This window comes from Girardinichthys multiradiatus, chromosome X, assembly GCF_021462225.1.
Source record: "Girardinichthys multiradiatus isolate DD_20200921_A chromosome X, DD_fGirMul_XY1, whole genome shotgun sequence".
Classification (NCBI taxonomy): Eukaryota; Metazoa; Chordata; class Actinopteri; order Cyprinodontiformes; family Goodeidae; genus Girardinichthys; species Girardinichthys multiradiatus.
In genome coordinates this window covers 9,654,881-9,667,888 of record NC_061817.1, presented here as the reverse complement: position 1 = coordinate 9,667,888, position 13,008 = coordinate 9,654,881, and the positions used below count along the sequence as shown (strand labels likewise).

The 13,008-nt window shown below is 42.0% G+C and overlaps 1 protein-coding gene across 1 annotated transcript in view; it reads left to right on the top strand.

Annotated features, from left to right (window-relative positions):
• The window catches only part of LOC124863292 (protein shisa-8-like), a 162,805-nt gene that overhangs the window by 134,479 nt on the left and 15,318 nt on the right, over window positions 1-13,008 (top strand). Inside the window, exon 4 of the mRNA XM_047357619.1 lies at window positions 8,342-8,458. Coding sequence (XP_047213575.1) covers window positions 8,342-8,458 — 117 coding nt within the window. The remainder of the gene's footprint in view (window positions 1-8,341; window positions 8,459-13,008) is intronic.

Here is a 13,008-nt window from a genome sequence, read left to right as displayed (position 1 = left end):
AGCGGAACAAAAGGAGCAAGTGATCTAAGAAGTTAGTTTGTTGAGCCTGCCAGGGCTTGTTATAGAGTCACAATTAAGATTTTCTCTTTAAAACAGACTCAAGTACCAAATGCAGTTGTTTACCTGTGATTAAAATACTGTTGTAGAGCTTTCTGTTTTACTTTTTTACACTTGAAGATGAATGTCAAACTCCAGTATGAAAGTAGGTGCTTTCTGGGTGCCTTTCTGGGATATTTGGTGTGTATCGGTAGGAATTCTCGCCAATTGTGTGAGAGAAAAACAGAACATGAAAAACAGTTTACTTGAGGAACAAATACTGACTGAAACTGTATCTTACTAGATTGGGGGGTGTGAACCGCCAGGAGGAGAGTACGTGGGGAACTGGAAGCAGCTGAGGTCGACAAAGGTAAGTATGAGGTTTGTCTCTAGTAACTTGGTCCAGGAGGATAGTGTCGGTTGTCGGGCGTGGGCATGGGTGTGGGCGTAGTGGAGGGTGGACAGGGTTCGCTCTAGTTATTCTTGATGGTAGAAGTCTTGGAAGCGGCCAGCTGATGAATTTGTCCGGTAGATCCATAGCTTGATTGCAGGTTGGAAACCCTCAGGTATCTTCTGTAATCTGAGAAGCGAGGTAGGAACTGGAACAATCAGTCGGAGGCGAGTCTGGGTAAGAACCAGGTCGTCTCAGCATAACACTGTTAAAGAGGACACAAGAGGTTAGACGAGAACGAAGCGAGAACTAAGGTTTACAGCAAGGATACTTGGCTTGAGCTTGTAACACGGTTGGCTAACACTCAAGCAGTGAGATGCTGGCCGCTTCCTGGTTAAATACTCCAGGGAGTAATCATTGGGGATGGAGTACACCTGTCACCTCACACCACGGTCACCAGCGCCTACTAGAGGTTGGACACAGACAATAGCTGACAGGAACAATAACAACACACACAACCAGAACCCCGACATTACTCCCCCCTCAATGGCCACCACCTGGCGGCCCAGATGATGTGAAAGCCCAGAAATCAGCGACCAAGGTCGGGTCGCAGATAAAAGATCTAGGTACCCAGGAACGATCCTGCGATCCAATGACGGACTCTATAATATAAGGACCAATGAAACGAGGAGACAACTTCTCGGACATGGCCTTAAGGGGAATATCCTGAGAGGAAAACCAAACCTTTTGACCGGGACGGTAGACTGGAGCCGGTCAACATTTGAAATCCGCAATTCTCTTGTTCTGGGTAGCTATACGGTGAAGTGCCTGAACCGTCGCGGCCCAAAGCTGTCTACAACGGCGGATATGACAACGAACGGAGGTAACGGCAATATCACCTTCATCCGCAGCAAACAGGGGTGGTTGGTAACCCATGGAGGCCTCAATCGGGGTGACACCGGTAGCAGAAGAAACTTGCAAGTTGATGGTATATTCCACCCAGGGAAGGTGTTTACACCAGTCCAGGGAATTTGAAGAGGTCAGACATCTGAATGCCCATTCAAGCTGTTGGTTCAATGTTTCAGTCTGACCGTTAGACTGGGGGTGATAACCCGAAGGTAAAGATACCCTGGCCCCATGGGTAGAAAAAAACTGTTTCCACACCTGGGAAATTAATTGGGGCCCACGATCGGACAAAATGTCCTGAGGAATGCCATACAGTTTGAAAACATATTTCACCAATAACTGAGCAGTATGGAAAGCAGAAGGAGGGTGTCTTAGTGGAACTAAGTGATAAGCCTTAGGAAAACAATCCACAATGGTAAGTATGGCAGTCATGCCATTAGATCTGGGTAACCCTGTCACAAAATCTAAAGCTATATGAGACCAAGGTCGTTTTGGGATGTTCAGAGGTTGCCTGAAGGAGGTTGAGTGCTGTGTTTGTTTCTAGCACACACCGCACAAGAAAGTACATATTCCTTAGTGTCACAGTGAAGGGATGGCCACCAAAACCGCCTACATATTAAGGCAAAAATTTGGCGATGTGAAACCACCAGATAAGCTGAGTCCTCACAACAGCTGGTACATAAGTACGGTTGGCAGTCCCTGTTCCAGGATCTGGGTCAGTCTACAGAGCCTGAGCTATCCTATCTTTAATCTCCCAAGTTAAAGTTCCAACTGTCCAATTGGGAGGTACAATGGGTTCCGGTACCTTGTCTGGGAAAGTGCATCTGGTTTGATTTTCTTGGTACCTGGTCTAAATGAAATAGAGATGTTAAAATGAGAAAAAAAAAAGTGACCAACGTGCCTGTCGTGAATTCAGTAAGGAAAGCGCCTTACCAAGGGAAACCTAACACTATGTCATTAGAGGCTATAGGAAACACGAAGAAAGAAATCTCCTCTCTGTGATTACCAGAGAGTAACAACACTAAAGGCTTGGTGCGATGAGTTATACACTGAAGTCCTTGTCTGTTTAACGTGGAGGCTAAGCAGGATGAAGCAAGAGGTTCAGTTTCGATCTGGGCTCTTTTAACTAAATCTTCCTCTATAAGATTTTGCTCACTACCTGAATCTATTAAGGCGGACAAGTTCTGGGTAGAGTGATGCGAGGGTACCGAGGCGGATAAACAAAATCTGGAGGCTAACGGGCACGTCACACAACCACACAACCAGAACCCCGACAGCTCCACAATATTGGGAAATCAAACAATTACAATAATATTTCTTGACTATTTAGGATCTCATATCTATATTAGGTCTGGGGGTCAAGGGTAGTGTGTCTGTTCCACTGACCAATTTATAACTAACTCGCAGAGCTTTTATGCATGGCGTCTAAAAAAATCCTAGCAGTCGTTTGCAATTGCAAAGGTAAGTAAAAGTTGAAAAATATTTAGTGATTTGGGGTCTTACAGTTTATCTTGAGTACACTGGTACAGGATGACATTTTATAGAATGTAAAATCGGACCCTTATGGAGATCAATATCTGATATTTTATGGGTTTTTTATAACCGGACATTTTATTGGCATAATATAAGACTTTAAATCTGTCATTCATTCTGTGACCTTCTGGCTGTAGTTAGGTTTGACATCTGCATTAAGATTAAAAATGCAAGCTCTTTGACTGGCTGAGCTGGAAATGGTTCCCCCCCTCTAAATATCTGAAGAGTATTGTTTATTATTGCAGCTTTCACAAACACATAACCGCTGCTTTTCCACAACCTGCCTACACAGATTGAACAGTGAAATAATGCACAGACAGATACTGTATTGACAAATGCAATTCAATATATTGTGCAGCTCTACTTTTCTGCTATTTCACTGCCTCAGTCTTTTCCCCATATTTATTGATGACCTGGCCATCTATTGATGAAAAGTCAATATGCTCTGTAAGCAGTCTGTAGTGCTCTTAAGTGGTCAAATAATTATGAGCTGGACTGATCAGAAAATATGTACTTTTCTTTTGCCATGTCTCAATCTGCATCCTGACAGGTGTAGGGTGAGGTGGGAGTTTAACAGATATGTAATATTGTGTTTTATTGCAGGTTTCATTGTAATGGCCCTGTTAGATTTGACACTATTATCAGGTCATTGCTGTTTTTACTTACAGGGCCCTATGTAACAGTTGCACTTTTGTTCGATATATATGTTGTGACGTACATGGGAGGGAATATTTATTCTTGTCCAGGAAAATCCATTACATCATGGCTTAATTTGTGATTAAATGACTTGGATCTCAAATGTGTATGTTACGGTCTTATATGTGTTAAACGGTTTTGTGTGCCAATAAAAAGCAACACATTCAAAATGCTCTGATGAGATTTTATCTCATGATATATAATTTATCATTCTTCCAATTTTAACATGATCTCTACGCAGTCATTGACAAATTACCTAATCTGTCCTTAATGGACAAAAAACTTTGAATCTGATTTTAAATAAAGTTTAAACACTAGATATTTGTTTCTCTAACTTTGAAATTTTCCTAATTTTGATAAAACTATTTTGAATTTCAGACTAAAAAGGCCTATTAGGGCCTTGTTTTCACCTGTGTCATGCTCTATTTATACTCTTCCATTCTGTTTACCTCTTGCTGGAGAATACTGTTTGCCCTGCCACACCTATGGATGATGGCTTGGCTAGACATGTTTGTTCATGCCAAGCCAAGCTTGTCCATGTCCTTGACTGTTACGTGCCAAACATGCCTATTTTCATGCCTGCATCTGCTACCACCTGCCTGTTGTGACTTTTTCCTTTTTTATTAAAACCTTAATTTACTCACCGCATCAGTGTCTGCCTGTCTGCACTTGCGTCCACTCCCAGTGCCACATCCTTGACAATAGAAGTTATTTTTAAGACACTCAAGCTGACATTTTTGTAAGTATGAGGAAATGAAAAAGCCTTCTTTCAGCCAGCTGACCAGCAGTACACTGCAACAGATCGGGAAAGCCCTGCACTGTTTTATTTTAAAACTCTGGTCACTCTGGCCCTTGCATCGGCATCTCTTTAAACAGACTTTAAACCATAGAAACAGTATGAGGGAAAAGTTTTAGATTTAAAACTTTTTTATACCAAACGTCTTTATACCGAGCCTAAATAGAGTCAGTCAGAATTAACACTCATCATCATTTGAAAAGGAAAATAGATGGATTAAACAAATCCCATATTTCCCTGTTTGGTTTAATGGTTTTATTTGTTAGGTATTGCATCTGCTGAATGAGGTGTCTGAAAATCCAATTTAGTAGTGAAAGATAAGGCTGATCTGCGCATTACAACATCTATGCTGTAATAAACAAACTCTCCCTGTCACTCTCTCCAGTGGCCAGGAACAGCCCCCTGGTCAAACTGGAGAGCAGCCAAGGACCTTTCCATCAATTAGGTGGTGTTTTTTTTCTCTCTCTGTCTATCTGTTCTTTCAGTTCTTCTGTCTTTCAGTTCCTCTGTCTATTTCTACCCCTCTGTCTATTTAATTATTTCCACTGTTGTTTATCTTGTATGAAAACTTGGTGTAGGATGCCTAAGGAGCCAAACTATCACTTTAAATGTTATGTAATCACTTCAAAATAGCTTAGAACACCACCAACACTATCATACACAGACAATGAAGTTTTGATTAACTGTGATATATAGTTAGTTCAGTTAAAGTTGTGCAATTTAAAATTTCTGTCTGAGTGAGAAGAGCAGGTGCTTGTCACAAAAGACAAAAACCATCTCACATTTTATACACACAGCAACACGCAGATAAAATTACATCGCACAGCCAGGCCTCCCTTGCTCGCCACGCCACACACAGCGTGTCACTGCTGCATATCAATTACAGGGGAATGAAGATCTATTTCTAATTCAATCAGTCAGCACTGGTGTGACATTCCTCATTCTCTGGCTTTCTCTCTGCCTCGTCATCCCATTTCCCAACTCGCTTGATTCTCCACCGATGCGTTTCAGTTATTGTAGGTCGGGTGTCAGGTTTAGAGCACTTGTTTATGCACGTGTGCGAGAGACTGATTCTGCAACTTATTCCCTACTGGGAACAGTTTTATTTACATTTATTACTTTTAGGGATGACACTTCAAAGGGAAGTGACCCTGATGCCTTGGATATCATTTAAGGTTAAAGTTAAAGACTTGTTTTTCTTCTTATCTTCTGCTTCTGTAATGTTTTCAGTTGTCTAATTTCCTCCGTAATAAAGACTTTCCCTTTATAGTAATTTAAACTTTATTGATCTCACAATGGAGAAATTGTCCTCTGCATTTAACCAATCCGTTACGGAGCAGTGGGCTGCCATTGTGAGGCACCCGGGGAGCATTCAGGGGCTATGGGTCTTGTTCCGGGACACAGAGTGGCAGGCTGTGGGAATCGAACCAAGGTAATTGTGGCTTCTCCAGAACACAACTGTCCTGCTTTCTAACCACTTGGCCATCACTCCCCACTTTTTATTATTTTTTTTATAATAACATTTTTAATATAATAATAACATCTAACTTACTCATGGAGAAAACTACTAAAACATTTTCTGAGATTTTGTATCAAAAAAGCTGCTGGGTTAAAAAAAAAACAATCACCCAGTTGGGTTATTTTGCTAACTTAGTTCTGGGTCAAATATGTACTGATCTAGGCCTGGATTGATTTAACAGTACGAATTTTAAGTTTAAGCAAGTAACCCTGGGCAGGTTGCAATTTTATCACAAGGCAACATAGGGCAAATAAAAATGCATGCATGCAGTGACACCTAAAGGCTGTTTAGAGTGGCCGATGGATGGGACCCAAAATGAACCCATATATGCACAAGACAAGAAAACATGAAAACTTAACCTAAAAAGATTTTCTTGCTGTCAAGCAACAGAGCTAACACATTCCCCAAAATATAAAATAGACAACAACTTCATAATGTCAACACTTTTATCAGGGTTAAGAACCTTTCAGTGGAGGCTGGAGTGAGTGGCTTAGGGCAGTCTTGTATGTGATTTTGCTAGTAGTTTTATCATTGGACATAACTACAAATTTAGTTTTGTTCAATAGTACTTTACTAGTCTTGACTTTAAGTTGCTTTTGTTAACTTCACTCCCTACTTCCATCTCTGAATGCTCTTTTTTCTTGTTAAGCAATTTCTTCTGGTCACTGGTGATTCAGGCTTTGTCATTGAGGAAACCCCTCATAGTTCTTGTGGGGCTAGTGTTGTCCACACAGAACCATAACTAGTCAGTCACACGCTCATGTATGTCATCTCCATGGGTCTTGCAGAGTACATACTAGTCTTTAGCCTCTAATTATCAATGTAGAGCTTCTTCAACTGCTTGTGACTCTCTCCTCACAGTTCTTTTCTATCACAGGCCACCTCTGAACAAGAGCTTTATTCACTGCAATGAGAAAGACAAGATAAGGATCAGATTTGCCAAGAGCAGGTTTTGCAGAGCAATTGAATGCATCCCAGACATTTCGCTAAAACAAATCCAATATTTTGTTTTCTTTGGTAGAGTGCCTAACAAACTGTTGACACATTGTAAGAGAGGTGTGGTTAAACTCTCCAGATGTTGTCACAACTGCATTGACATTTTGATTCTGTGGACAAAACCAAATGAGCTGATGGTATCATTTGCAGAGTTGGCAATAGATGATGGTAGAATGTATACTGTTGCTACAGGATAGTTTCCCTATAAACACTGGGGAATTTCCTAAGTGAAAAATAAAGACATAAATGTACAGTTAACAGTTCAATATCTGGGCTGCATTCACACTAAAATGTTCTGAATTACACCATCTATTGTTGACTGTTAGGTATTAATTAGTCAACTCAGAGGCAAGAACGATACAGAGTCAGATTTACTTGCAGCAAGGGTAGCTCACTCTCTGCAGTGCACACTACAAAGTGTTGGCACCCCTCTCTCTTTATTTATAAATGCTGGTCAGAAAGGTTAGGGTTCATGTGTCTTGATTTTGAACAGAGAGGGAAAATGGGACTTGGTTGAGCAGCCCTTGGATGCTGCTGATAAAAGCATAACTCACTCCTGTCCCCATCTCCCTTCCTGTGGCATGTAGGAGGGAAAGGCACTTAGAGCAGACATGAGTGATAAACAATACAAAAGTTTTCAAACCCTAACATTGACAAACTGTTAATCCACCTCCTTTGGTTTTGCCACTTATCTTCAAATGTCTATTTACTTGTTTGGTCAGAAAGTCGAGTAGACAAATATTGAGTTTATGCTATAGTCTTTAATTGAACAAACTATCCCATCACTTTGTGGGAGGATTTGTAATGCTACCTTTTAACTTTTGGTCATTTGTTATGATGTGTAACCATAGCAATACCATAGTTGTTTACAAGAGTGGGCAGTTGATCTCAACAGCTAAAACAACACCCAAATTACAACCTGATATGTCTAATAACATTAAGGAAAGATGTAATTCAGCAGTTTTTAGTCCATGTTTTTCTATGGATTTTGGAGCAAATGCATGTTTATTTTCTATTGGATTTTAGTAGGAAATGCATCAAAAGAGGGCATACTAAAGCAAACAAAATAACATTTAAATTCAAGCTGTTATGAATGCAGTTTTACCTCCTAAATCCTGAGTAACTGTAAAAATAGAGCTCTCTGCTTTCTTTAAATACCTGTCACATTAATTTTAGCCTACCTGCCAATATAAAATTTCTATTAATTTCATAATGAATTTATCTTTATTTACAATTGACAAATTACTGTCAAATAACAAATGCCCAAATGTATATCATGCCTGCATTTTCCATTTTTGCTTTGCATTCTGGATTTGGTGCAAACTGATTTCTCTCTCTTTTTTAATGAAAATACTCAGCAGTGCTTCGAGGTCATGATGTACCAGCTTCTTTTTTTACTTTTCTCAAAGCTCTTGCTTCGTTGTGAGAAAATGACTCACTCTATTTTCTCCCTCTGTGTCTCTTTTAGATCACAACCATTTGAACAATGCAGCTTTATCCCCTTTGGGACCTGCCATGGCCTTGTCTCACCCTCACAATAACCTGGGAATTGGCTTCAATAAGTACACCTCGCTCAAGGCTGTAGGTGAGTTGAACTCCACAAAAACACTGACAATCATCCACTCCAACTGCATTGAAAACAGTAAACCTTAACAACCATATTATTTGGATGCACTTGTGAATGCTAACAAATGTAACTACTGATATGGACGTAACAAGAAATGCATAAAACGTGGCTTTATGCAAAGGTGGGACTGAAAGAAAAGTGTAGAAAGGGCCAGCCTCGATGATGACACAGATGGGTGTCATCATGGGTCATCATTCATTTCTGATTGCTCAGTCTGATGCCCGACTTTCTTATTAATACGGAATATAGCAGTCATGATGTGAATAATGTGGCTGAATTAACCTGTTCACAAGAAAGAAACTCCAACACCCTGCTTTTATTACCTACCTGGTTTTAAATATATTTGTTTCACCCCCTGATGTTTATTCTAGCCATTTTATTGATAGTGGTATCTTCAGTGGAGGGCTACTGAAAAGCTGTTTTCTTGCTTGTCTGGGTGCTCATGGTATACTTAGATTCAAGCCACTTCACAGGAACCTTGTGTGTCACTCCAAACTTCGCAGCCTACTGGTCAACCAGTGTAAGTTAAACATGTTCGGCAGTCAGACAAAAACAAGCACCTCGAGTATATCTTGCAAGTCCTTTTATAGTATAAGAGCTCTACTAGTAAATTGGTGACATCAATCAACAACAGACTAATATAGTTTGTAAAAAGGTTTAATGGATGGTATGTATATTAGCAGAAAATTTCCAATAATCATCTGTCCATTAAAGTGGACATCATGCATCACTGTTTATATGTTTACTAACATTTTTATCAGTTCTGGTGCTACAGGTCCTTCTCAAAATATTAGCATATTGTGATAAAGTTCATTATTTTCCATAATGTAATGATGGAAATTTAACATTCATATATTTTAGATTCATTGCACACTAACTGAAATATTTCAGGTCTTTTATTGTCTTAATACGGATGATTTTGGCATACAGCTCATGAAAACCCAAAATTCCTATCTCACAAAATTAGCATATCATTAAAAGGGTCTCTAAACGAGCTATGAACCTAATCATCTGAATCAACGAGTTAACTCTAAACACCTGCAAAAGATTCCTGAGGCCTTTAAAACTCCCAGCCTGGTTCATCACTCAAAACCCCAATCATGGGTAAGACTGCCGACCTGACTGCTGTCCAGAAGGCCACTGTTGACACCCTCAAGCAAGAGGGTAAGACACAGAAAGAAATTTCTGAACGAATAGGCTGTTCCCAGAGTGCTGTATCAAGGCACCTCAGTGGGAAGTCTGTGGGAAGGAAAAAGTGTGGCAGAAAATGCTGCACAACGAGAAGAGGTGACCGGACCCTGAGGAAGATTGTGGAGAAGGGCCGATTCCAGACCTTGGGGGACCTGCGGAAGCAGTGGACTGAGTCTGGAGTAGAAACATCCAGAGCCACCGTGCACAGGCGTTTGCAGGAAATGGGCTACAGGTGCCGCATTCCCCAGGTCAAGCCACTTTTGAACCAGAAACAGTGGCAGAAGCGCCTGACCTGGGCTACAGAGAAGCAGCACTGGACTGTTGCTCAGTGGTCCAAAGTACTTTTTTCGGATGAAAGCAAATTCTGCATGTCATTCGGAAATCAAGGTGCCAGAGTCTGGAGGAAGACTGGGGAGAAGGAAATGCCAAAATGCCAGAAGTCCAGTGTCAAGTACCCACAGTCAGTGATGGTCTGGTTGCCGTGTCAGCTGCTAGTGTTGGTCCACTGTGTTTTATCAAGGGCAGGGTCAATGCAGCTAGATATCAGGAGATTTTGGAGCACTTTATGCTTCCATCTGCTGAAAAGCTTAATGGAGATGAAGATTTCATTTTTCAGCACGACCAGGCACCTGCTCACAGTGTCAAAACCACTGGTAAATGGTTTACTGACCATGGTATCGCTGTGCTCAATTGGCCTGCCAACTCTCCTGACCTGAACCCCATAGAGAATCTGTGGGATATTGTGAAGAGAACGTTGAGAGACTCAAGACCCAACACTCTAGATGAGCTAAAGGCCGCTATCGAAGCATCCTGGGCCTCCATAAGACCTCAGCAGTGCCACAAACTGATTGCCTCCATGCCACGCCGCATTGAAGCAGTCATTTCTGCCAAAGGATTCCCGACCAAGTATTGAGTGCATAACTGTACATGATTATTTGAAGGTTGACGTTTTTTGTATTAAAAACACTTTTCTTTTATTGGTCGGATGAAATATGCTAATTTTGTGAGATAGGAATTTTGGGTTTTCATGAGCTGTATGCCACAATCATCCGTATTAAGACAATAAAAGACCTGAAATATTTCAGTTAGTGTGCAATGAATCTAAAATATATGAATGTTAAATTTTCATCATGACATTATGGAAAATAATGAACTTTATCACAATATGCTAATATTTTGAGAAGGACCTGTATACTGTTCTTGACAATATTACAGCAGTAACTGTTTTTGATGTTTATAAAAAACCTATGGATTAAAACATACCATTTTACTATCAAAAAATAGATTTTCTGTACATTAGTACCATTGCATGCGTTACAGTTTGTGTATTTTTATTTTGTAATGCTGAGATGCAATACATAACAAAAAGACAAACAGGTGTCATGGTGGAGCGATTATCTAAGTCAAATGAGGATGATGCAAGTTAGATTAACTTTAAATGTATCTTCAGTTGGAATATACTAGATGTGTGACAGTGGAGTTGAGGATGCTGAAGTAGTCTAATATTCAGAGGAAGCTGAGGATTTGCCACCTTACAAAGCTCCAGGACTAAAGAAAGCAAAATATGTTTTTGTGTTCCTTATTTGTCCTGCTGGATTATTGTAATTATGTTTATGAACTATTGAGTTCAACTAGCACTTTTACTTCTACCACCAAATTTTTGTTGTTTAGGTATAATCTCATGGTTGTTTAAATTCCGAGTTCAGGAGGGAAGGTCTGAATAATTGAGAACAAAGAGCAGAATTAGCAATAAATGGGTCAGGAGCATGTAGAGAGCACAGGCTGAGGAGTTATTGTTTTCATAACACCAAACAACAACGGTAAAAGATGTTGCCACAGTAGTTTAACAGCAATATTTTTTATGTTATTTATATAGTTTTTTCTAAATGTATTTATATAGACAGCACTCTGCGCAAAAACTCTTTACCTGCACACTCTCCATTGCTGATAAGCTGATAAAAATGTTGTTTTTTTTCTTTATTATTGCAAGGCTGAAACTGATGGTGGAGGCACAAAGGCCACCCACATTTATAGGAAAATCCAACACATTTGTAAAAGTTCAAGGAAATTCCCTCCAGAAAGTTGTGTTTGGTTGCATGAAATGATCTTCTAGCTTGTAGTGGACTCATCCCAAATAAGGGCCTAGATGAGATGGGATTGTCTGTGTAGATTTTAGGATTATCACAGAGCGCGGGGCCCTTGCCTTGCCGTTGCGGCGTGCTGTGTGGTGGGGGAGCGGGGTGCGGCGGGGGTTCTTAGAGCGGGGCTGTGTGTGGAGCTTGCACTGTGTGGGTGTGGCTTCATCGGCTTCTTGGCCATAGAGTTCACCTGTGGGGGTGTGCTCCTGTGGGTGTGGGGATTCGTGGCGTTTGGGTTCGGGGGGATGTGTTCGATATCGGTGTCCTTGTTGGGGCTGGCCCTGTGTGGAGGTTCTTGTTGGGGTTCACTGGGGGTGGGAGACTCATGGGGTTGGGATCGGAGCTCGTTGGGGGGTCGGGACTGCTCCATCCTGGGGCGGCTCCGGTTGGCGGGTTGCTTTGGGCCATGTGGACCCCTCTTTTGTACATAGCCCCTTCTCCGGAGGTGAATGGGGGTTGTTGGGGACTGGGTTCGGGGCGGGTGGGGGGCAGGAGCCGGGCCGGGGTCACCCGGGTCTGGGCAGTACCGGCGCTGTCTGCCTGCCTCTGCCCCAGGAGGGAAAGGGACCACCTCCTGGGTCCGGGGGCTGGTTGTCCCTAGGGGGTACCATTGCCTGGACCTGGGAGTTTAGAGTATGCATGGGGAGTGTGAGTGAGTGTATTACGTCCATTGTTGTTTATCCTTACGTTGGGTGTGAGTGATTTTATGTGTATGCATGAGGGTGGGAGTGGGTGATTGTGACTGTGTGTGTCTGTTTTTTTTTTTTGTTGGTTTTTTGGTTGGTTTTTTTTGCGACAGGTTGGGTCTTGGACTGCTCCCTCTCCTGGATCAGCTTCCTCCCCGCCACACCACCTGCCGGTGGTTGGAGTCTCTGCCCGCTGGTGTACCTGTGGTTCTTGGTGTCCAGGGCCGGGTGCTTTGGTGTGTGCTGGCTCACTCCCGGTGGCTGCTTGCCGGGGCCTGGCCCCCTGGGCTCTGTCGGGCGTCTGCTTGGGGGATGGTGTGTCCCGGGGTCTTGGGCCTCTGGGTCCATGGCTGGATCTGCTCGGGCGTGGACGGCTGCCGGCGGGGCCTGTGGGCTCATTGCTGCGGTTCCGTGCTGCTTCTGCACTGTCACTGCTGGGTGGTTTCCCTGGGACTCTCCACTGCTCTTCTCTGGGGGGTTTGCGGTAGTCCCG